Raw genomic sequence first — 26,289 nt, forward strand, 5'->3', positions numbered from 1 at the left:
ATTATTATTATTATTATTATTATTATTATTATTATTATTATTATTATTATTTTATATAGAACTATAGATTTGCACAGTGCTGTACATAAAAACAAGAAATATAAAAGAGTAAACCTGCCTATGGCGTACAATCTAGGAAATAACAGCCTTTGCATACTGTATGAGGCCCCAAGGCAACCCTTTGGCCACTCACTTGAACACAATGATTATTGGATCAACCTTGTTATTATTGATGAGCATACTGTGTAGGAATTAAATTGAATTTTAAGAGTCCCTTTCTGCAAGGTTCATTTTCAGATCACATAAAATTCCTCAATACAAATTGTGCTTTCTTCCCAAAAGGGCAGAATGTCTTTGCTGCTGCCAGGAGAGGTACTCCATTAAGGACAAGGGATAGGAGAAACCAAGGCACAGGAAGGTACTCTTCTCCCTCACCCTCCCTCTGTTCACCTGAGCCGGTCTTGTAAATATCTTCTATGTCCACCTCTGTCTCTTCTTCTGGCACAGACTCTAAGATTTTTTCTCGGGCAATCTTTTTCCTCCGCTCTATTTCTTCTTTGCTCTCCCGATCAAAGTGCAGCCGGTATCTGACAGGTAAAGCAGAACAAGGGAGATCAGGGCGGGAACATAAAGTAGAACTATATTTGGCTGAAACATATAGTCCAGCCCTCCCACCTTAGTCCCAGAACTAAACAAACCTTGCTTAATTCCAGAATCACAGCAGGTTGGAGAATTACTGTAAACCACAGACAACTTGATGGAGCCAGCAAAGCATAATGCTTGGAGTGTGGCACTACGAATCTGGAGACCAGGGTTCAATTCCCAGCTGAACCATGAAACCCACTGGATGACCTTGGGCAAGTCACATATTCTCAGCCTCAGGGGAAGGCAATCGCAAACCTCCTCTGACCAAATATTGCCAAGATTAAGCAATACCTTAGGGTAACCATAAGTGGAAATGACTTGAAGACATACAAGTGATACAGTCTGGGATTAAAGTGTCACTATGATTGTGCAGCAGTGTTTGCTCAGAAACAAGGATTAGTTCCTGGTCTTTCAAGTCCTTTATACTGCATGGGAAATTTGTTGTTTTTAAAACATGCAAAGAGAAAATGTGTTTGCTAAATGGTGATAAAATTCAAGGCTTCAGTATGCAACTGAGCATTAGATTTTAATGAACAGTAATTTAACCCGATTGATCACTGCAGAAATCTCCATATCACAGATTTTTAGATGGAAATCTAAAACAAACTGAGCTTGCACATTCTCATGCCACATTACAAGGGGCTATGCAGGACTTCTGGATACATCAAGGTAACCCAGCAATCCTACACTAGTCCTGTCCATGTGAACCTTTTTTTAAAAAAATTGATAAACAAGTCAGGATTCACAAGCCAGTAACAAATCCTGGTGTGTTTCTAGCTTGCAATCCTCACTTAGTTGGGAACTACAAACTAGAACCCCAAATTTGGACATGAACTGCAACTACTGCTTCCTTGTTTGTGCTCCTCTTCCATTATTTATCTATGGCATTTGACTAATAGATCTCACCATGGCCTGGAGGCAATGTACAACAGGTGAAAACATTTAAAACATTAAATACATGAACAAGCTTTAAAACATGTAAAAATATAGAAGATGACAGATCAATTATAAATTTTTATCAATTACATTTTGAATTACACACAAAAGAAGATCCAGGTTAGAAAACACAAGCATTTCTGTCTTATATTTTGTTTTTCAATTGTCATTTACTGCCCATCATAGCAGCACTAAAATCCTCAATTTTTTCATAGATTTGTACAGATATCATTCATTCCTGTCCTCCCTGGAATGGGAAAAAGTGGTTTATAATGAAAATGAGATGTGTTAACTGAACGTTTTGCTAATCCCTATGGTGAGTGAGGGGAAAATAATACAGAATGAAGCATTGCATGACATCACAGCAACTAAACCAATGGCTGAGACTGGGCTGAGGCTCATGAATCACAGGCAACATCAGCAGCTATTTTTGGCCTCCCTGATGGCATCACCTCTGGTTGTATGTATCTTTTATGATCTATACACCCTGGAAAAGACAGTAGAGTCTCCCTGACAAGAGTCAGTGAACACATAAACCTTCGCCAGACATCCTAGCAATGTGACAGGTCTCTACTTGACAGGTAGGATATTTTTCCATAGGAACTTTGTTGCTGAAGTTGTCAAACTAGTTCAGAATGGCACAAGAAGCACTGAATTAAGACATGCCCCATCCCTATAGGATGCTTCCTCAGTAGGTCAAAGGAACAAAGATCATATGAACTTGGTTCCAATTTCTCACATTCTTTGCTGCCTGTTGTCAACAAGAACAAACTGTCTTGGTTTGGAGGGTATCATTAAGATTGATCAAGCAGCAATGCTCTTCCATTCTCTGTAAAGGAAACAGAATCTAGTAGTAAAATAGTTGAAGCCCAAACTTCTGGATTTTATCCCTATGAGACATCAGAGCAAAAGACGAAAGGTCTACTGGTCTGACTGGAAAACTGTTGGAAAACTCCTGGATTTGATTCTCACCTCCAAGAGGAAAAGTTGTATACATTAACAAAATCTGATGGTATTATATACTCTTACAAGGAAGCAAAACATATTTCTTTACTGTTCTAATAAGCTTTACCACAAGGACATTAGATCCACAGAAGGAGAGTGATGTGAAGATGTTGATAGCTCTTTTCTTGGTGGGGGACACAAGCACAACAGGGAGAAACTGTAACACTTCTTAATGTAGTAATTATTCACAGGGTAGAATACAAATTTTCATGTGTACCTCACTTCAGGTTCTCTCTTAGTGAGGAGAGTATAAGAACTTCTGTAACATATCTGTGCGCATGACATTATTTTTCTGATTTTGCTAGAGGCCAGAGCAAGGATCATACTGAATGAAGGCCTCTAGTTCTAGCAATATATATGAGAGCTTGGAAGTCAGCTGCAGAAAATTCCAGGAAGAGGAAAAATGGGTGACTCACTCTGCATCATTGTCTCAGAAATGGAAATTACCATCCCTAAGATACAGAGGATCTTTGGCCTTCCTCTCAGGCTTAAAGAGAGTGACTTGTCCAAGGTCATCAAGTGAGCTTCCATGGCTTTAGCAGGGAATCCAAGTATCCATGGTCTCCCAGTATCCTAGTCTAACACTCAAACCACTACACCATGCTGGCATACTTACATTATAATCTAGTACTTAAGAGTAATAAAAGACAGTTATTAATCCCAGGCTTCCCCATTCTATCTTTTCTAAAGCTAGTCTAGTCTAAAATTTTAAGGGAACTCTTGATAATTTTGTTTTGCTTTCTTATGAGAATTTACTGACACTTGCAAATTTCACCATTTTGGTGATATTCCATAGACCTGCGTTTGACAGAGGTTTCAGTCCATGTGGAACCACTAGAAGAGTTTCTTCAGAAGACCTTAGTGATTAGGCAGGATGATAAGGGAGAAGAGATGGCCTCAGGTATCCTAATCCTAAAGTGTTTATGGCTTGCAAGCTTTTGAAGTTCAGCTGGCTACTTCATCAGGCAAATGTGTTAAAATTGTACAGGAGGGGGGAAAAACATTATGATGTTAGAGTAGAAACTTCAGAGAGAGTCAGCGTGGCATAGTGGTTTAAGTGATGGACTATGACTTTGGAGACTAAGGTTCAATTCCCAGCTTGGCCATGAAACCCACTGGGTGACTTTGGACAAGTCATATTCTCTCAGCCTCAGATGATGGCATGGCAAACTCTGTCTGAACAAAGCTTGCCAAGAAAACCCCATGATAGGGTCACCTTAGGGTAGCCATAAGTTGGAATTGATTTGAAGGCACACAACAACAGCAACAAGAAGAAACCTCAAATAGCAGTCCCAGTCCATTGGCTCCCTTTTTAGTGTGTCCCTCCCTACAAACAGAACAGGTAGAGTTTTTCCTTGCTGTCTTTCCATACTGCAAAACACCCAAGTTATTCACAGTTGTGATTTTTTTAAACACTCCTGTGAGCAGAAGCTCTTGGTACTGCTTTTTTGCACCTGGATGGATAAAACAGTTTTGCTTTCTCCCATGTTCAGATTGATTATGCATCTATACATCTGTTTCCATTCTCCTGACCTGAGACTTATATGTCGCTGTTTTATAAGTGTATTTGTTTCTCTTGTAACTAGTTGTATTTCCTGGTTTTAATCCAAGGTACCCTGCTCCTAAATTTGTAACACACAGTGGTTTATAAATTTAATAAATAAATGAAAAATTAAATTGATTGAAAAGGTTTAGAGAATAAGGAGACAGGGAATTTGGGAAATATAGGAAGATTACTTGCGTGAGGAAGGAGGGAAAAAATCTAGATTTCCAACTGAAGCCCTGGGAAGAAAAGTTCCATCAGTCAAGAATATAACGTCAAGGAGGCTTGCTATTGCTATTGATGAATCTGCCCTAGCATCCTAATAAGGTTTTCCACCCTAATGGATGGGAATTGTGCAACCCTCCAGATATTGTTGAACTGCAACACCTAGCATTCTTCCCCACTGGCTATCTGGGCTAGGTGCTGCAGTTCAACAACATCTGGAGGGTTGCACAATGAGTTGCAGTTCAACATCATCTGGAGGGCCACACAGTTCCCCCTCTGCCTTTGGTACTCTCTTCAAACAAATGCATTACCTGTTGGGATCATAGCCCTGTTCTCCTGGCTTGCGGATCTGAGGCTGCTGGTTCATCTTGCGGACCTGTAGGGAGAATGACTCGCTGTCTGATGTGTCCGTATGCTCCTCATGCCTGTCATGGCTGCCACTCCGACTGTTTGAGCTTGACCGCACATCATCTTGGAAGCCTGGAGAGACAGCAAAGGGAAAACCAAAGAGACAGACTGACTTCAGGATGTACAGAATGACAACAGTTGGATGTGCCCATCCCAACAACCTTCCCCAAATTACAATTTGGCCCTCAAACTGGGAAACCAATTGCTCATTTCTATAATAAACCAGTACACTTCTCCCTCACATTTTGTCTTCACACATGACCAAGGGGAAGAGCTTGGAAACTTTTTAATGAACCTGGTTTTTGACATTGTCTGTATTGAGAACTATGCTTAATACTATGGTTTGCTTCATCAAGCCTGTTTCAGACTATGGTTTGGAAGTGTTTTGATTGTTTCTAAACACAGTTTGTTGTTCTAAGTGACACAACAAACCATTTGAAAAACCCTTTCAAACAACTCCTGCACAGAAGAAGAATAAAAGAGGGGACTGTGCAAGCCTATGAGCAAGTTTTGAGTCCACCCCAACATAATACCAAAACATATCTGGATATCATCAGTGGAGAGCCAGCATGGTGTAGTGGTTTGAACACTGAACGATGACTCTGGAGATCAGAGTTTGAATCCCAGCTCGGCCATGGAAATTCACTGGGTGACCTTGGGCAAGCCATATTCTCTTGGCTTCAGAGGATAGCAGTGACAAATCCTCTCTGAAGGAACTTGCCAAAAAGCCCCACTATAGGGTCATCTTAGGGTCACCATAAGTTGGAAATTACTTGAAGGCACACAAGAACAACTTAATGTGAAATACTCTGAAAATACAGGAAAGAGTTATATTTCTGTAAGCGTTAGGATAACACCGGACTGAAAAAAAGAGGCATTAAAATCTAGAACTATTAGATTCCAGTCCAAGTCCTGAAGAGACAGCAGGAGGGAACTGAAAGTACTGCTGCATGACAGAAAGGGGAAATGGCTGCCAGCCAGGCCAGCATGAAGCTAGTAGGGCTTCATGATTTAAATTAAGGAGGAAAACTGTCATCCGGAAAGATTTGGACTCTGCTCGCATTTCTGGCTGGGGTGTGCAGCGTGACAGCTTAAAGGAGGGAGGGATGTGAAAGCAAGATTCCAGAACTTGTGGGTGTTTGTCTGAGGAGATAAAACGACTCCAGAGTTCATTCCTTTGGAGGGAAAGGCCTATTGGGGGGGGGGGGGGGGGATCTTGTCTGAAAGACAAAAACAGGATGGCCCAAGGAGTTACAAAGGCAAGGATGGCTGCCAGGGCTTCAGAAGTTCAGGTGGTTCATATAGTAGCATGGTGACCAGGCATCCTCCTCCTCCAGGAAGCATCCTACATTTCAGCCTTCTGTCTTGGAGGAATTTCAAAACATCCTCCATTTTGAGCATGACTGAGGTCCAAAACACACTGCAGAAATAATCCAGTTTGAGGCCACTTTAACTAGGGAATTTGAGAAAGTGTAGTTCTGTGAAGCATTTAGTCTTCTATGTCAGAGAGCTCTGGTGCTACAATAAACTACAGTTCCCAGGATTTCCTGAGCAGTTAAAGCAGTCTCAAACGGGATTATTTCTGCAGTGCGTTTTGGACCAAAGAAGCATGAATTTATATTTACATGAGTGCTTTTAGATTTTTAAAATTTTTCTACACTTTTCCTCATTGTCCTACTATATTTTGTGATGCCTCGTCCTTCTTTATGGTTACGATGTCTGGTCACCCTGTAGGGCTCTGCAAAAAGTCCACAGTTTTACCTTGGAAGGAGCCAGGAAAAAGATCTTCTGCAAGAAAAAAATTGCAACAGGCTTGCTGATACTTTGAAGGGTTTTTGACATGACAAAGCAATAGAGGGGCTCAACAGCGAGAGCATATGACTCACCCAAGGGTGGGGTCAGCTGGCTATCAGCTGTTCCCAGCTCTTATCTGCCCATTCCATGGTGAGATGAAGAAGAGAATAAATACACAAATACTATGTTATTTGATGATCGCAACGGATCCCACTCCTAGTACTTCAAAAAGTGAAAAATATCACTCTAGACAATCCCATTAAAGCATTTAGACTCAGGTCCAAAATATACTGCAGGAATAGTCCAGTTTGAAACTGCTTTAACTGCCCTGGTTCAGTGCTAGGGAATCCTGGGAACATTAGAATTCAAAAATATAGCCATGTTAGTCTGTAGAATTAGTATGTGGAGAGATCTTGTAGCACCTTTGAGACTAAATGAAAGAAGGAAATTGGCAGCATGAGCTTTCGTAGACTTCAGTCTACTTCCTCAGATGCATTTGGTGAATAGAAGTAGTCTGAAGTCTACGAAAGCTCATGCTGCCAATTTCTTTCTTTCAGCTAGTCTCAAAGGTGCTACAAGATCTCTCCACGTACTGGGAATTGTAGTTTGTTTTAGCACCGGAGCCACTCACTCAAAACCACAAGGTTGCAAGTTCAATACCAGCGAAAGGGCTCAAGCTTGACTCAGGCTTGCATCCTTCCGAGGTAGCTAAAATAAGTACCCAGATTGTTGGGGGCAAATTAGCTTACAGTTGTAAACCACTTAGACACTGCTTAGGCAGTATGAAGCGGTATACAGTGGTGCCTTGGGTTACGAAATTAATTCGTTCCGCGGCCGCTTTCGTAACCCGAAAAGCCTTCGTAAGCCGAATTGCCATAGGCGCTAATGGGGAAAAGCCGCGTTTCGTGCGAAAAAGCCGAAAAAAGCACCAAAAATTTTCTTCGTATCCCGAAAAAACATTCGTAACCCGGAACAATGATTTCCTATGGGATTTTTTCGTATCCCGAAAATTTCGTAACCTGGGTATTTCGTATCCCGAAGTACCACTGTATAAATGAAGCTTGTTGGTTGGTTGGTTGGTTGGTTGGTTTATTGATGTAGTATGTTTTGGACCTTTCACTATTTATTTGGTGGGGAGTTACTTGTCTGGATTGTACTTCCCAGAATTCACATGCCATGGGGTTTTGGGGAGCTGTAAACCAATGCGTGCCAGCATGGTATAGTCAGGGTGACTGAACAGGAGGGCAAGGCACTGCAAAATATAGGATGTTCAAGTAGGACATTTTTGGAGAACATTGCAAAATAAAAGCTAAAAGCATTCATATAAATGTAAATCGATGCCTCCTTTGTTGTTGTTTCATGACTTCAATTTGTTTTCAACTTCTGACAACCCCATGGGTTTCCTTGGCAAGTTTCTTCAGAGGGAATTTGCCACTGCCATCCTCTGAGAGAGTGTGATTTGCCCAAGGTCACTCACTGAGTTTACATGGCCGAGCTGGGATTTGAACCCTGGTCTCCAGAGGCCTAGTCCAAAGCTCAAACCACTACACCATGCTGGCTCTCATGCTCAGAAAGGAAGAGATCTTGAAATTCCTTCTAAACAGAAGGGTGAAATGTAGAACATGTCCTGAAAAAGAAGAACATCTGGTCACGCTGGGTGTAGTGTCCTGAGTACTGGAGTAGGACTCTGGGAGACCCAAGTTCGAATGTCCACTTGGTGATCTTGGGCAAATCACACCTCTCAGCTTGAGAGGAAAGCAATGGCAAACCTCCTCTGAATAAATCTTGCCAAGAAAACCCCATGACAGGTTCATCTTAGGGTCGCCAGAAGTCAAAACAACTTGAAGGCACACAACAAATTCTAGAATACAACTATTCCAAAGACTAATGAATACCTTCATGCTACATTCTCATGCTACAGGGTGTCAGTATGTAGGAGAAGGAAGAGGCCACTCCATCACCCCAGGAAGAGCTATAACGCCTGCCTGCCTGCCTGCCTGCTTTGCTTTGCTTACCCTGCTGCGGCTGGCAGCCTTTCTGGAGGTTTGCTGCCTTCTCCAAGGACTACTCCTTTCAGGACCAGGCTCCAGGCACCCAGCCAATTCCTGGCTAAATAGCCAGGTAGGACCACCTGTCCCCCTCCCAAGGGGATAAAAGCTGGGTGCCTGCTGTGGCGGGCCCACCAGCAGTGGGGGCGCCACTGTAGGGGGCTTCAGGGGGAGCGAGGGCAATGGCCAGTCCCTCTGGTTCGTTGGTGAGGGTTGTTTGGTTTGAGTTGTAACCTCAAACAACTACAATATGTGCTGCAAGCAGGGCACGGGAGGGGAAACTATCCAGGGAGCAGCCATTACAACAGTAATGGGCAGGGGGAGATACGGTAAAAGGAGTCAGTTTTATCACTCTGGGAGAAGGGAGGTACATAGGGTTCTGGTTACTCCCAAACTGATCCCCAATTCAAATAGTCTAGATAGCCTTGGCAGCAGGCCCCCTGGGCTGAAAATGGTGCTGCTCAATGAGCATGCCAACCTGGCTTGTATTACGGAGACCTGGCTGGATGAAGCGGGGGGGGGGGAATCTCTCCCAGCTTTGCCCATCTGGGTTCTCCATTCAGCAGCAGGCAAGGCCTGGGGAGTGGGGAGGTGGAGTTGCAGTTGTCTATCGGGATTCCATCTCCCTTACCAGGTGCCCTGTCCCACAGTCTACTGGGTATGAGTGTGTGTACTTAAAGATGTGTGGCCAGGACAGAATAGGGATTCTGTTGGTGTACCAACCACCCCGCTGCACAACAGTCTCCCTGCCTGAGCTGGCTAAGTTAGTCTCTGCAGTGGTGTTGGGAGTCTGCCCCAGGAGACCATTGGATCCGGAGGGATTCCTGATGTCTCTTGGGGAGTTTTCTGCTGCCTCGACAGGTGATCCTGTCAAAGCCCTGGCTGACCTCTGGAATAGGGAAATGGCCAGGGTGGTGGACACGATCGCCCCTACGCATCTCCTCACACGAAGCGGAGCCAGACGTGCTCCCTGGTTTACAAGGGAGCTGATGGTGATGAAATGAGTGGGACGGAGACTAGAGCGATGATGGCTGAAGACTCAGAGTTAATCCGATCGAACGTGGACCAAAACACACTGGAAAACCTATGCCATTGCAGTGGTGGTAGCTAAGAAACTATACTTTTCTGCCACCATTGTGTCTGCACAGTGTCCCAGAAGGTGTTGTTGGGGGACTCTTATTCAACTCCTTGGCCACTGGCCCGTGGAGTCCCTCAGGGCTGTTTTGTCCCCCATGTTGTTTAACATCTACATGAAACCGCTGGGAGAGGTCATCCAGAGTTTTGGGGTGCAGTGTCATCAGTATGCAGATGACACCCAACTCTATCTCTCCTTTCCATCCAAGGAAGCTGTCCCTGTGCTGAACCAGTGTCTGATGTCAGTAATGGACTGGATGAGGGCAAACAAATTGAAGCTTAATCCAGACAAGACAGAGGTGCTCCTGGTCAGTCGTAAGGCAGATCAGGGAATTGGGGCTATGCCTGAGCTGGATGGGGTTACACTCTCCTTGAAATCTCAGGCTCGCAGCTTGGGTGTGCTCCTGGACTCCAGTCTGAATCTGGATGCCCAGGTCTCAGCAGTGGTCAGGAGTACATTTGCACAATTAAAACTTGCCAGCTGCGCCCGTTCCTTGAGATGTCAGATCTGGCTAAATTGGCACACGCTTTGGTTACATCCTGTTTGGACTACTGTAATGCGCTCTACGTGGGGCTGCCTTTGGAAACTGTTCGGAAACTTCAGCGAGTCCAAAACGCTGCAGCCAGAATGCTGACCGGAGCCAGTTACAGGGAGCGTATAACTCCTGTATCGAAACAGCTTCACTGGCTACCGGTTTGTTTCCAAGCACAATTCAAAGTGCTGGTTATGACCTATAAAGCCCTACACGGCTTAGGTCCAGACTATTTGAAAGACCGTATCTCCCCATATGAACCACCTAGAGCCCCAAGATCTTCAGGAGAAGGCTTTCTCTTGGTCCCACCACCATCCCAGGCTCGCCTGGTGAGGACCCAAGAGAGAGCCTTCTCAGTGGCTGCTCCTTCCTTGTGGAACTACCTTCCACGGGAGACTAAGCTGGACCCCTCACTGCTGGCCTTTCGTAGGCAGGCAAAGACATTTTTGTTTAAACAGGCCTTTTGAGATCTGGCAGGCTTGGTTTTCTTGGGAGATGAGAGGATTGGACTTGGACTGTTTCATTTTAACTTTGTATGTTTTAAAATTTTATATTTGTAATTTTTGTATTTTTATTATTTTAATTGTACAATTTTAACTGTTATGTTTTATATATGTTCGCTGCCTTGGGTCCCATTTTGGGAGAAAGGCAGGATAAAAATAAAATAAATAAATAAATCCTGAAGCCCACATCCAATGCCTGTCTCCTGTGGCACATTATTCCCTTGTGACAACCACACTCTGACCCTGTTTCCAATCATTATTATCCTAAAGAAAAAAGATATACAACTGAGCACTAAACATAGTATTGTCTGATCCATTGTAATCCCCCTCACTATGTATGGATGTGAGAGCTGAACAGTGAAGAAAGAGGATTAAAAAAAAAATCAACTCATTTTGAGATTTAGTGCTAGAGAAGAGTGTGGAGAATACAGTGGGCATCCAAAAGACAAACAAAATGGACAGCTAACAACAACAAACAAAGGTACGAGTAATTATGACAAGCAATGATGTTAAGGAGCAAAAGGAATATAAAATATTTACCTTTTTCTATTTTTATTATTTTTATTGAACACCATCAAACATAGATCAGGACAGGGACTGCAGTCAAGAAATCAGAAGATTAGAAATGGGAAAGGCAGCTATGAAAGAACTAGATAAAATCCTAAAGTGCAAAGATATACAGTGTGCCCTCACCTTATGTGGGGCATCCGTTCTGGGCACACACACACACACACACACACCAAGAATAAGGCAAATTCCTCCTATGATCAAGCCCCATTCATTTGAATGGGATGTGCCCCTGCAGCGTGCAGCACAGCGCATACCACAGGCGCGCATCCCATTCACCGTGTTAGGGTTCACCATCTGCATAACCTCAAGTCCGTGTATGGTGAGCCCACATACAGCACAGGTGCACTGTGCAAATGAACAATGAAGTTCGACGATACCATGGATGGCCAAAAAGACAAATAATTGGGTCCTAGAACAGATCAAGCCTGAACTCCCCCTGGAAGCCAAGATAACTAAACTGAGGCTGTTGTACGTTGGCCACATCATGAGAAGGCATCACTCACTAGAAAAGACAATAATGCTGGAAAAGATAGAAGACAGTAGAAAAAGAGCAAGACCACACACCAGATGGATGGACTCTATTGGGGTATGAATCTACAGGACCTAAACAGAGCAGTGGAGGACAGGGGGTCTTGGAGATGTCTCATCCACAGGATCGCCATGAGTCAAAGTCAACTCAAGAGAAGTTAGCAACAACAATAAGTCAACAGTAACGAAATTTCAAAGATATAGCCATATTGGTCTGTAGAATCAGCATGTAGAGAAATTTTGTAGTACCTTTGAGAGTAGCTAAAACTAAGAGAAGTTGGCAGCATGAGCTTTTGTAGACTTCAGTCTACTTCCTCAGATGTTTTTGGTGAAGTGGAAGCCAGAGACAGACATATATATGCCATAGGTATGTGAGCATGTCAATTCAAATTCAACAGTAATTCAACAATAACAATAACTCTATTTAATTGATTGGAATTTACTTCCAGTTAAGTAGGCACAGTCTAATTCTTTTAACTGCTGAGTACTCCAACACTCATGGGCTGCATTCTGCCCACCCTGTTCTATAGCAATAGCATTTAGCATTTACATTTCTATACCGCTTAATACAGTGGACCCATGTTATATGCTAGGGTTTGGTTCCAAGATCACTCATGGATAACAAAATCTGTGGATGTGCTGTCCCTTTAAAAAAATGGAAAATCAAAGTTTGATATTTGAAATTTATACTTTTTTTGAACATTTTCAAACCGTGGATGCTTGAATCCATGTATAAAAAATCTGTGTATAAGAAGGGCCGACTGCAGAGTAATGAACTCTGCACTCTCTAAGCTTCAGCACAGAGAAATGTTAGGTACTGCACTTAGGGAGGAAAAATGAAACACATAGATATAGCATGGGGGACACCTGGCTTAAGGAGACTACCTGTAAAAGGGATCTAGGAGCCCTAGTAGACAACAAATTGAACATGAGTCAACAGTGTGATGCAGCAGCTAAAAAGGCCAAAGAGATTTTAGGCAGCATCAATAGAGGTATAGCGTCTAGAACAAGGGAAATAATAGTGCCACTCTATCCTGCTTTGGTAGGGCCTCACCTAGAATACTGCGTCCAGTTCTGGGCGTCACAATTCAAAAACGATGCTGACAAATTGGAGTGTGTCCAAAGGAGAGCCAACAAAATGGTGAAGGGCCTGGAAACCATGCCTTATGAGGAAAGTCTTATGGAGCTCGGTATATTTAGCTTGGAGAAGAAATGGTTAAGAGGTGATATGATGGCCCCTGTTTAAGGGGTGTCACACTGCCCCCACAAGCTAGGTACCCATTTTACCGACTTAGAAAAGGATGGAAGGCTGAGTCAGCCTTGGAGTCCAGGGATTGAACTCACAACCCTTGGCTGCACTATTTTTGGTAGTTAGGACCACTGAAAACTTGAATGGGGTTTCCCTATTGTTGCTGTTGTGTGCCTTCAAATTGTTTAAAACTTATGGCGACTCTAAGGCCATATCATGGGGTTTTCTTGGCAAGGTTTTTTTCAGAGGAAGTTTGCCATTGCCTTCCCCTGAGGCTGAGAGCATGTGACTTCCCCAAGGCCACCCAGTGGGTTGCATGGCCGCACTGGGAATCGAACCCTGGTCTCCAGAGTTGCAGTCCGACATGCAAACCACTATGCCACTCTGTCTCTCTAGAGAGGTTTCCTACACAGCAAGATATATTTTTGGATGATTTTTCTTTTTTCAAGAGTGTTTGAAGAGTTAGGGAAGCAAACTGTTGAATTGCAGGTGTTGTGGGGGTGGGGGGCCCTTGCTGGCTTAGGGGCAAAAATATCATCTGAAAATTGCGTGAAAAAATTAATTTGGGGTGGGGGGGGGCTTCGGGCATTGCAAGTAGGAGTTCCACAGGTCACAATTTGCCAACCCTGACCTAAGACAATCCAATGTCTCACTCAAAATTATGGTAAATTTTTCACTGTGTGTTAAAAAATCATTTATGAACAGAGAGGGGACAGGTCAGGACAAGGGGGGTGAAATTGGAGGGCCTTGAAGGCACACAAGACACACACTCTCTGCCTCAAAATTTTGCCAAGAAAGCTCTGTGATAGGGTCACCATAGGATCATCTTAAGTTGGAAACACGCCACAACATACAATTCGCCAGAATACTGAAAGATTAAAGGATGAGCAGTTTGAGGGACTACAGGAATCCCACAGCTGGCATGGCATGGTACTGTAATCCCAAAAGGTAATGTTGCCAATCTGTGCATGAGCTGTCTATTTCCTTTACTTGTACAGTGGGCCCTCAGTATCCCCTGGGGGTTGGTTCCAGGACCCTCTGTGGCTATTCAAGTACCATTAGATACTATGGCACAGTAAAATGATGTCTCTTATCTAAAATAGTAAAATCAAGGTATGCTTTAGAGAATTTTATGTATTTTTCAAATATTTTCAAGCCGTGGATGGTTGAATCCATGGACAAAACATCTGTGGTTATGGAGGGCTGATGTTACTGTAGACCCAAGGAAAATTCTAAGTATCTCAGAGAACGCTGTCTTGTGGTCCATCCTCATCGCTATTGTCAACAGTGGCTGACTACAGCTATTTGGGCTACAAACAAGAGCCTGACCCAGAAATGGCAGCAATTAAACTTGGACTTCCAAATAGTGACTTTTACTGCTGGGTTAAAGCTCCTTTTAAAATGCAAAAAACTCTCTGGTGCTCTCACTGAACACTATCCTCTTGAATCAAGGGAAATAAAACAGTTCAGTCCGCCCTCTGCAGCCACGGATTCAACCATGTATTTTTTTAAAAAATCCAAAAGGCCAAACTTGATTTTGCCATTTTATATAAAGGGACACCATTTTACTACCCCACTGTATATATATTGTCAGTCCTCCATATCCACAGATTCTTTATCCACAGATTCAAGCAGCCACACTTTGAAAATGTTCCAAAAAATTAATTCCCAAAAGCAAACCTTGTTTTTGCCATTTTACATAGGAGACTCAATTTTACCACACCATTGTATTTAATGGGACATGTGCATCCACGGATTTTGGTATCCACAGGTGATCCTGGAACTAAACCCCAACGGATACCAAGGGCCCTCTGTAAACAGCCCTGGCTGAAAACAGACATGGGAAGCACAGAGATAGACACCATTGCCACTGTCACGCATCCTCCAGGCCTATCTGTTTATGCACATGGGAACACAAACTCAATTGTAATTCTCTGAATATGAGGATAAAGGGAGGTCAAGCTGTCAAATCTGGCTTTGCAGTCCCCTTATGTATTGCTTTTGTTCAATACATTTGGGTCCCACTTTTCTGCAAAAGATGTCCAAGGTGGCCAAGAGTAAAATCCACAAAAGCTTAATGCAGCAAAGAAAATAAAAACTATGGAAAAATCAAGTAGGAACATATAAAAATAGCCACTGGTTAAAGAAGCACGGTAAAAGACAGGTTAAAATACACAGCAGGGAAGAAAACAAACCAACTCTGTTGACTGAGCCTCTGTTTTAATAAAAGGAAAGTTTGCCTGCAGGCAGGAAGCCATCAATGAGAGGTCCAGACAAGCTTTATTTAGCAGAAGGGGCACAGTTTGGTTAGAAGTGGAGTGAGGCTTCTGACTTTCATTAAAGACCTGCAACCACTCAGACCCAGTAATTCAAACACTGTTCACTTAACCACTTTCCCACTTGTCAAGCTACACAGTAGACCCACTATTCAAGACAAACTCAAGCATCTTGGAGCACGCAAAAGGTTTGTTGGTAAAATGGCTGGACTTACATAATAACTAAGCTGATGATGTTCTGTTGAACAATGATGGAGGTGGTGATGATTTTAGCAAAGTAATCTGAAAGAGCAAAATGAAGGCATTCCCTTCATTCTTCCTAAAATATCTGGTCTCCTATCCTGGTTGCGAAAGTGATGGTGTGTTATGTCAGATCTGGGCAACAAAAGGGCTCTGAAGGCCTATTTGTTTAGATCTGTTTGTTTTGAAGTTCTTTTAGCTGAGGTTATCTTATATTGTGGAAGAAATTAAAGGTATAGCTGTGTTAGTCTGTAGAATCAATATGTAGAGAGATCTTGTAGCAGCTTTGAGACTAACTGAAAGAAAGAAGTTGGCAGCATGAGCTTTCGTAGACTTCAGCCTACTTCACCAAAAACATCTGAGGAAGTAGACTGAAGTCTATGAAAGATCATGCTGCCAACTTCTTTCTTTCAGTTAGTCTCAAAGGTGCAACAAGATTTCTTTATATACTTCTACTGTGGAGCTATAGTGGTTAATCAAAAGGAGGAAAGTAAGGAAAGAAAAGAAGTGGCAGTACATTTAAGACTAACTGGTTGTATTTTACCATGAGCTTTCATGCAGTACCAAGTGATATTAAGGCCTCGAGTATGAAGCATACTTACATAGTTGGGTGCGTGGGATAGAACGTAATAGGATCCAGAAAAATACATATCTTGTTCCTTGCCCTAAATTTTCAAAGGGCTGAGAGAGGTGATACAGATCTTTCAGATCTTAACAGTGGCCACAGAATGATAGAGCTGAAAGAAACCACAAGGGCCATCATTGCTTGTTTAGGTAATTTTTGTTCAGTGTTTGCTCCTATTTATTTAAATTTCCTTGGTTTTGTTTATTTTTATGTGTATGAGCCTGAACTATGTTTTAAACAGTTTTGTTCACTGTAAATAATGCATCTGCTTGTCTTGTTTTGTTTGACATTTCTGACATTCATTGTTTTAAATTGTGCTATGTTGCTGAATTTGCGATTTTACTATTTTCCTTTCACAGATGCCAAATGCAAGAAAGGCACAGATGTATTATTTCAAATGTGAAGTACGATTACTGTCATCACATCAAGGCAAACGACACACACACACACAGAGGCACCCACACTTGTGTTTTCTATCAAGTGGTACTCTTTTGTTGGAAGCTGCTTTAACACTTTTACTCAAGCCAGCTGCCTGTTTAATTCTCTGCAGTGTTATTTCTGTACCATTAGCACACAATTCATATCCCCATAAAGCCTCCCCCACCTCCTAGTGCCTGTCATTGAAGCTCAGCACTTTTCTTTCAAAGTGTTTCCAGTTCAATTTGCACAGTAGCACTTTGAGCACAGCTTCCCTCCTCTCTCCTTGTCACAAAGATGATTATGTTATTATTATTTTATTTTCTTATAGCCCACCTTTCTCCCAATATAGGGACAACTCGGCTTCATGAGAATTCTCCCATCTTACTTAACACAGACTTTATCTGCCAAAGATGCTACGGTCAACAAAATCTTCCAGAGACCAGGAAAACTGCTTAGTACACTGAACCACACGGGCTATTTTTCAATATGACTACATCAAAACTGAGAATACAGGACTGGTGCAAATGGTTTAGTGTAGGTCCAGCTGCAATGTCATATGACTCAATAACACGGTGACAGTCTTACTTTTATTTGTTTTTAAAGTGAACTTTCCATTTATACATCACGGTCCTATCAATGTTTCAAAAGCCTTACAATCCTGACTATAGCAAGGAGAAACATAGTTCTGCTAGGATCTGATCCAGAAATGTAATTTTATTTATTTATTTATTTTATTTATTTCACTTCAGTGCTGCCTTTCTCCCAAAAAGGGACCCAAGGCAGCTCACAGGATAAAAATTGTTAAAAACATAATAATAAACATTTTAAAACCTCCTCTTTCGGAAGCCAGCTTTAATACAATTCTACATTTCCAAGCACCTGATGATTCTGAACAGTCCTATCCAGCCATTTGGCTGGCTCTGGGATTTTTTAATAATTTTTTTAAAAAATTAGAATTATCTAGTTAAAATAGTATAAAATTGCAGCATAGATAGGACTGGAGGAGAGTTAACCTCTCCCCAAAACTGATGTTTGTTTGTTTGAACTGGTTTCTGTGATTTAAACCAGTTGTTTTGTATTAATGTGTAGGACTACACTAATATAGGATTAAATCAGAATATTAAGTAGCAAAATTAAGTTCAGATGCCTATGGCCACTAGCTTAAATAACAACAAAACAACGGTTCTTTTAAAAAGTGCTCTTTTTTAAAGCAAGTTAGTTAAACCTATGTTAATGGAAGGCCTTGTTTCTAAATAGCATTTACTGTACTATAAAATACTGTAAAGTGATTCAAACAAAGCACACAACTGACCTAAAAATTAACAACTGCCAATAAACTGTTAAAAAGTTTAACTTCAAACAATCATTCTTGTTCCTGTAGGAGGGATGGAAAATTATAATAATATCCAGGCTTTTAAAAGAATCAATTAAAAAAAAGCAGGAGGGTTTTGGGTTTTTTTAAGCGAATTGGTTTAAACCAACCTGGTTTAAACCAGCCAAGTATGAGCATAGACCAAATTGATATATCGTTAGACAGAATGAGGAACATATCTGGTGCCTAACAGTAAATGGATAGATTTAAAAGATATAGCCGTGTTAGTCTGTAGAATCAGTATGCAGAGAGATCTTGCAGCACCTTTGAGACTAACTGAAAGAAAGAAGTTGGCAGCATGAGCTTTTGTAGACTTAAGTCTATTTTGTCAGATGTATTTGGAGACATCTGACCAAATGCATCTGAGAAAGCAGTCTATAAAAGCTCATGCTGCCAACTTTTTTGTTTAGTTAGTCTCAATGGTGGTACAAGATCTCTCTACAGTAAATGAATAGTTATTTAATTTATTACAATAGTGTTTTGACCTTCTGGAAGAAGGTAAACTGCTTGTGAGATTCTCTACTGCAGGTGCCAAAATAATCTGATCGACCTAAGGTACTAGTGCATTTTAACTAGAGCAGCCACTTTGACTTTGTGTCTTATGCTGACTCCAGGGAACAGCCGGGGCAATGTGCAGCCCACCACAATGAACTGAGACTCCATCAGCACTGCTGAAATAATCCGGTTTGACACTACTTTAAATGTCATGGCTCAATGTTATGGAATCCTGGGATTTGTAGTTTGTTGTGGCACCAGTGCTCTCTGACAGAGTGGCTAAATACCTAAATACAAATTCAAGAATTCCATAGCACTGAACCATGGCAGATAATGCAGTGTCAAGCTGCACTATTTCTGCAGTTCATATGCAGCCTATCTTCAGCTGTCATGCACAATAGGCCACCAAGGCTTTGATAAACCTTCAAATTTTGCAATCATTGCCCAGGACTGCAGAAATAAGGCTGTCACTTACCTTGCAGATAGCCTGCATTCAATCTGATGGGCTGCAAGAACTGCAGGCCGGATGTGAAATTTATGAACCTCATCCTAAACACATATTGGCTGAAATCCTGTTGACACACTACACCAGCACAACTAGAAGGAAAGGAGGAACACAGAGGGGAAAGGGCTATGAGGGGCACAAAAGGGAAGAAACAGCCTGTTCAGAACTAAGATATTTTGTCTGGTTTCCTTTACCAAATGCTCTGCATCCTTGGTGAAAGTACTACCAACAGCATAGGGCATCAACAAGATTTCAGCCACTTGGAGATGGGGGGATATGTGGCCTACAACGTCGTCGTCGTCGTCATCATCATCATCATCATCATCATCATCATCATTATTTTCCCACTCTTCCCAGAACTGGGACTCAGAACAGCTTCACAACATTAAAAAACAGTACAATTAAGAACATAGAAAAAGTATTTTTTGTGGGTTTTTCGGGCTATGTGGCCATGTTTTAGAAGAGTTTCTTCCTGACATTTCACCAGCATCTCTGGATGGCATCTTCAATCAGCCACAGATGCTGGTGAAACGTCAGGAAGAAACTCTTCTAAAACATGGCCATAGCCTGAAAAACCCACAAAAAACTATGTATGCTGGCCATGAAAGCCTTCAACTCCACATAGAAAAAGTACATTAAAAAGGAATTACATTCTTGCAATATTAAAACAGATAGTTATAAAAAGAATATAACATTTTAAAAAGATAAAACTACACACACACACACATACACAATGTCAGATTGCAATTCTCATCAGTCATATTCAGTGAGGGAAGAAGTGAAGTGCAATCCAACAACATCTGGAGGTGTAGTGGCTTGAGTACTGGACTATGACTCTGGAGAGCAGGGTTCAAATCCCCTCCTGGATATGGAAACCCACTGGCTGATCTTGAGCAAGTCATATTTGCTCAGCCTCAGAGAAGGGCAATAGCAAACCCCTTCTGAACAAACTTTGCCAGGAAAAAAACTCATGAAAGGATTGCCTTAAGGACCCCGTAAGTCAGAAAAGGCTTGAAGGCATTCAACAACAACAACAACTTCAACAAGACAAGTTGCCAGTCAGTCAGACTGATTGTCTTATTATGTTTTAAATGACTGCAAATTACATTTTTATTTCATCCCTCCTTCAAGGAACTCAAAATGATGACCTCTCTGCTTCTAAACACACACATATCTATTCTTACAGTAACTGTATGAATGAAGTCAGGCTGAGAGAAAGTGAAAGGCTTAAAGTTGTCCAGTGAGCTTATATGTCTGAGTGGGGATCCGAACACAACTCTTGAGCTCTTAGGGTACAACAGTCTAAACGTCCCACCCCAAAGATTCCCTCTTACATAAGTTTCCCTTCTCTACGGCACCAGCATTATGCCTAATTATTTTCAAGTACGCCCCACTTAATAAATCCAGCCATAATTCTTAGTAAATATGAATTTGGCATGGCACTTACGGGGAGAAACAAAATCCAGTATTAAAAACAGAGAAAGCAAATGATTACACAATTTCTTGTTTCTTTTTCCTCAAACAGTGGTAAGCATGGAAGAGCCATGTCAGAGATACTGGAGGAGAGGATATTCTATTAAAACAGGTGGGAGAAAAAGAGAGGGTGATATAACTGCACTGCAGATTTTTGCTGTACAGAGAAATCCAGCAGACACTTCAGTGCTTTGCAATGAGAGAATTATCCTTGTGTGTGTGTGGCAGAGAGAAGGACAGCCAGCAAAGTCATTATCCAAACATTTTAGGCCAGAGACCTTAGTTTTATTTTGATTAGGGCTAAACAAAAAGAATAGTACCATGGGGCTATTGTTGTTCTTGTTATGCCTTCAAGTCATTTGTGACTTATGGCCACCCTAAGGCAAAGCTATCATGGGGTTTTCTTGGCAGAATTTGTTCAGAGAAGGGTTGCCCTTGTCTTCCCCCGGAGACTGAAAACAAGGGTTTACATGGCTGAGCCAGGATTTGAACTCTGCGCTCCAGAGTCTTAGTCCAATGGTCTGGCTCTCCAATAAGACACTTTCTCTAGTAAGTTGAAGGTGTACTTTCTCTCAGAATATCAGTAAATGCTAGGGACAAACTATTTCAGGAACCAGTTGGGAATGGGGTGTGTCTGTATGTGTGTGAGTAAAGGCAGGGGTGGGATCATTGTCACTTTGCACAAATAAATGTGCAAAGCAATGAGAGCGTTGTCACTTTGCACAAATAATTGCGCAAAGGGATGGGAGTGTTGTCCCTTTGCACAAATAATTGCACAAAGGGATGTGAGAGTTGTCTCTTTGCACAAATAATTGTGCAAAGGGATGGGAGCGTTGTTGCTTTGCACAACTAACTGTGCAAAGTGACGGGAGCGTTGTCACTTGGCACAATCTGCTTGTGCAACACCGCTTGTAAAAGTTGGGTCCCCTTTCCTAAGGAAAGTGACTATTTAGATTTAGCTTTCCAAATGGTTTCAAGAAAGGGACTGAGTAATTCCACATCCGCCTGACTCATGCCAACCCACCCACCCACTTTTTAAAATGGTTCTGGAAGAGGAAAAGCCATGCGTTTTCTAGATCTTTCAGGGAAGAATGACACTTTCTGCAGACTTCTTCTTTTTTTAATCTACCGGAGCCCATTTTGCTCAGTCCCAACGCAAGTTGTTTTGAGATGGAGGCAAGGAAGAAGTCACACATCAGCCTGACTGTTTCAAGAAGGAGGGATGGATGGCCTATGGCACCCATATCTGTAGGGGACAATCATGACTTCCAGATATTGACTTCCAGGCAAAAACGTTTTTATTCTAGCAAGTTCTTAATGCAACTGGCTTACAGTATGTACTGTAAGCTGCTTAAGGGGTGCTGGTTCAATGATAAGTGGTATAGAAATATACTTGCTATTGCTATTTAATGTACAGTACAGTCCTCTCAGGGAGGCTTTCATATGGGATGTGCGCTGTGTGCCTTCGAGTCGTTTCCGACTTATGGCGGCCCTAAGGTGACTCTATTGTAGGATTTTCTTGACATGGTTTGTTTAGAGGGGTCTACCATGGCCTTCCTTTGAGGCTGAGAGTGTGTGAATTGCCCAAGGTCACCCAGTGGGTTTCCATGTCCGAGCAAGATTTGAACCCGGCTCTCCAGAGTCCTAGTCCAATGCTCATATATAGGGTTGCCACTCTGGCTGTCATTATTATTAAGCTTTATTATATAAATTTATATAATGTTATATATAAACATATATATAGATATATATATACACACAAACACATTTGTGTTTATCTTTTTTTAACAAAAACCCAACTCCTGCATGTTTATGTTATTCTATACTGGTTTGTTTTTAATTGAAGCAAATATATGTTCATTTGTCTTTTTAAAACATTTAAAATGGGTTTATTTGTGAGCCGCCTTGGCTCCCTTTCTGGCACAGAAATGAAATAATAATAATTATAATAATATGAAATGAAATGAAATTATTATTATTATTACTTTATTAATTAAATTATTATTATGAATTGAAATGTATGTTGCACTGATGAAGGAGGAGCCCTCAGCCTCTCCATACCTCCTCAGTCCTTGATTATGAAAAGAAGAGGAGGCTGAGGCTCCAGATGTTGCAACGGTCAACCCCCCCCCCCCCCCCCCCCCCCGCAGAGCAACGGTCACTTTTCCAGATGTTCCACGGCGAGGGGCGTGGCCCGCAGTCTCCCCTTGGCCCCGCCCCCTTCCTCCTCACCCTGCCGCTTGCGCTCGCGCTTGTCCTGCAGCTGCTTCTTCTTCTGCTTGGCGCTGAACGGCCTCTTGCGGGGCATGTCCTATCCCGGCTGCCGTCCCTTCGCCTCCTTCCAACAGCGCCGACTCTCTCTCTAGACTCAACACCGGAGGGAAGGCGGGGCCAAAAAGGGAAAATACATACTCCTCGGCGGGGAGAGGAGGGACCAATCGGCGGAAAGGGGCGGGGCGCCTAGAACTAAAGAATGAGCCTCCGTTACGTCACGACAGCAAGGGAAAGTTGAAGAAGAGGGGTGGTCGGGAAGAACCATTCGGGTCCGAGGAAAAGGGGGTGGAACGCTCAAGGGGGAGGAATAGCAATAGACTCCTCTAGGTTTCACTGCGCATGCGCTGTATGCATTTTGTATTCTGGGATTTGTAGTTGTCCACGCTATTTCGCCTTCCCTGGGTCAGAGAGCTCTGGTGCCTCGCAAAACTCCAAATCCCAGGATTCCATAGGATGGAGCCATGGCAGTTAAAGTGGTCTCAAACTGGATTATTTCTTCAGTGTGTTCTTTGGACCACAGCTGTGTTAAGTCGAAGGCTTTAATGGCTGGCATCCATAATTTTTTATGGGTTTTTGGGGCTATGTGGCCATGTTCTAGAAGAGTTTCTTCCTGACGTTTTGTCAGCGGATGCTGGTGAAACGTCAGGAAGAAACTCTTCTAGAACCTGGCCACACAGCCCCAAAAACCCACAAAAAACTACAGCTGTGTTAGTCTGGAATATCAGTATCTACTTTGGAGCACCTTTGAGACTAAGGTCCAAAACACACGACAGAAATAATCCAGTTTGAGGCTGCTTGAACTGCCCTGGCTCAGTGCTAGGGAATCCTGGGAATTGTAGTATATTGTGGCACCAGAGCTCTGTCTCTGACAGAGAAGAATGAATGTCTCAGAAAACTACAGCTCCCAGAGTTCCCTTGCAGTGAGCCAGGGCAGTTAAAGCAGTCTGAAAGTGGATTATTTCTGCAGTGGGTTTGGTCCTAACTGAGGGAAGGAAGTAGTGCCATAAGCTTCCCTAGACTTGGCTGCATCTGCACTGCAGAATTAACCGAGTCTGACACTGCTTCAACTGCCATGGCTCCATCCTATGGAATCCTGGGATTTGTAGTTTTCTCCCTGACAGAGAAGGCTAAATATCCCACAGAACTACAAATCCCAGGATTCCATAGAATGGAGCCATGGCAGTTGAAGCAGCGTCAGACTGGACTATTGCTGCAGTCTGGATGCAACCCAAGCCTAGGAATGCTTATGCTACAACTTCATTCTCTCAATTAGTCTCAAAGACGCTATAAGATCCTTTTGCGCATAGACTTAACAACCAAGACGTCCTCCCCTCTCCCATATTCCGAGCCACCCACGCAGTGACTGCGCCAGCCTCTCCCCATCTGTCAATCAGCCTGTTGACGTCATCTCGCCTCCGCTTCCTCAAGCTTTAGGCCTCCAGGTAATTGTGGACTTCAACTCCCAGAAGCCCTAGCCACGAGGGCCAATGTCCAGGAATCCTGGGAGCTGGAGTCCAAAAAAGACCTGGAGGATCAATGTTTGGGAGTCACTAGCATAAATAAACTAAAGTGAGGTATCTCCTCGCCTCTATGGTTTTCACTTTCTACGCCCTTTTGGAGGGCCTTAACCTCTATGGTTGTTGGCGGAAAAAGTATCCTCCGGAAGCAGCTGCCTAGAGCAGCCGTGGCCTTGGCGTCCTTTCCCGCGCAGGCGCAGTAGGGCCGAGCTCTGCACATGAGGAGGAGCCGGGCTTCCGCGAAGTGGGGGGCGGCCGACTGACCTACCGCGCAGCCATGCCGAAAGCGGGGAAGCAGCCCAAGGCCCAGGAGGAGTGGATCGGGGACGACGACGAGAGGAAGGACGCGCCCGTGGAGGGGGCCGGAGGTGGGCAGGGAGCCGGGGAGGCGCAGTGGTTTGGGCGCTGGACTGTGACCCTGGAGACCCGGGTTCGAGTCCCAGCTCGGGCACAAAAAAGTAGTGTTCACCCATTAGGTTCAATTAAATTAAATCCCCCACTGGAGTGGCACTATTACTTCCCTTGATCTGGACACTGTAGTCTATTGATGCAGCCTAAGATCGCATTGGCCTTGTTAGCTGCCGCATCACACTGCCGTGCAGTAGTTTAGGTGTTTGGACTAGGACTCTGAAGAGCCTGCTCAGCCATGATAGGAACCTTAGGCCAGTCACACTCTCTCAGCCTCGGGTCTTGACAAGAGAAGGCCTTGAAGGTTTCCCTTGTGCAGATGGTTGTCACAGGGCCTGCAAAGGAAATGTATAAGAAAGACTGAGCAGCTCATGAGCTAAAAGAGGGAAAAGCCATTTTCGTGGGGGTTTGGGATGAGGCTGAAGGGAGGCTAAGAAAGCCGGTTAGTTGGGGCTGGGAAGAGAGACCTGGAGCCTTAGTCACAGGTGAAATGGGAGGCTTCCTAATTAAGCAGAGAGACTAAAGCTGTGCCTCGTTGTTCTAAGGTTGACACCCATAGCCTTCCCTGCTGGAGGCAGACGACGCCCGACATCACTATACACTTGGTCCTCTGCATTTGCAGCTTTGACTTTGGCGGATTTGATTATTTGTGGCTTTGATTGTAATGCGTTTTCTCTAGGACGCTCTCCAGCCCAACTTTGCTGCATGTTGGCCATAGAGTTGCTCCGGAGGACCTACAGTCAACACCTGCCAAAAGTTGACCACAGAATCACGTGACCTGGTTTGACCCCACTTTAATTGACATGCTCTGGAATTCTGGGAACTGTCGTTTATTGTGGCAAACAATAAGGGCTGCAGTCCAGCACTCTCAAACCTCATATGTCACAAAAAAAGAAAGGTAGTTTAAAAATTACATTGTCCAAAAGCCTTGACAGTTAAAGTGGTGTCAAACCGGATTATTTCCACAGTGCGGATGCAGGCTTAGTGAGTCGCTATGAGAGGTTAAAAGCGATGGTCTCCAGTGAGCTTCTGGGAGCTGACATGTTAATTACCCACGAAGCCCTAAAGCAGTGGTTCACAAACCTTTGTCCTCCAGATGGCTTGAACTTCAGCTCCCAGCATTCCTGACTGTTGGCCAAGCTGGCTGGGGCTTCTGGGAGCTGAAGTCCAAAACACCTGCAGGTCCAAAGTTTGGGAATCATTGCTCTAAAGTGATGAAGTGGGGAAGCACAGATTCGGCATCCTTTGGTGTGGAGCCACTCACGGTAGTAATGCTACTACTGCCCAGCAAATCTACCAACAGCATCTTATGTGGGTACTTATTGGGTGCTTTGCAAAAAGCCTCCTCAAACCTAGAGCCAGCCCCAGTCTAGATAATATATTTGAACCCCAGTCTCCAGAGTTGTAGTCCAACACATTCAAACCTCTACACCACATATGTCACAAAAGACAAATGCAATTAAAAATGAACATTGTTCAAAAGTTAAAATATTATTAAACTATCAATCAAATTGAAAACAGTAAAAATAGATCATTAAAAAGAAGAACCAGACATAGAAACAA

At 43.1% G+C, this 26,289-nt stretch overlaps 2 protein-coding genes across 4 annotated transcripts in view; one reads left to right on the forward strand and one right to left on the reverse strand.

The window, feature by feature from the left end:
- Positions 1 to 22,970, reverse strand: part of GNL1 (G protein nucleolar 1 (putative)) — a 40,923-nt gene extending 17,953 nt beyond the window's left edge. The window contains exons 1-4 of one of the 3 annotated variants that reach the window (XM_042447343.1): positions 22,760 to 22,903; positions 19,025 to 19,146; positions 4,666 to 4,834; positions 451 to 587 (exon numbers count right to left, since the gene is read on the reverse strand). In XM_042447343.1, the coding sequence (XP_042303277.1) occupies positions 451 to 587; positions 4,666 to 4,834; positions 19,025 to 19,097 (379 nt within the window). In that variant the 5' untranslated portion in view covers positions 19,098 to 19,146; positions 22,760 to 22,903. Of the gene's footprint in view, positions 1 to 450; positions 588 to 4,665; positions 4,835 to 19,024; positions 19,147 to 19,248; positions 19,269 to 22,759 lie in introns of those variants that run through there. The other 2 variants (XM_042447341.1, XM_042447344.1) reach the window with 2 other exon arrangements.
- A 1,461-nt stretch (positions 22,971 to 24,431) lies between these two features.
- Positions 24,432 to 26,289, forward strand: part of ABCF1 (ATP binding cassette subfamily F member 1) — a 44,196-nt gene continuing 42,338 nt past the window's right edge. Inside the window, exon 1 of the mRNA XM_042447340.1 lies at positions 24,432 to 24,686. Within this exon, the coding sequence (XP_042303274.1) occupies positions 24,596 to 24,686 (91 nt within the window). The 5' untranslated portion in view covers positions 24,432 to 24,595. The remainder of the gene's footprint in view (positions 24,687 to 26,289) is intronic.

Source organism: Sceloporus undulatus, chromosome 2, assembly GCF_019175285.1.
Source record: "Sceloporus undulatus isolate JIND9_A2432 ecotype Alabama chromosome 2, SceUnd_v1.1, whole genome shotgun sequence".
Lineage (NCBI taxonomy): Eukaryota > Metazoa > Chordata > Lepidosauria > Squamata > Phrynosomatidae > Sceloporus > Sceloporus undulatus.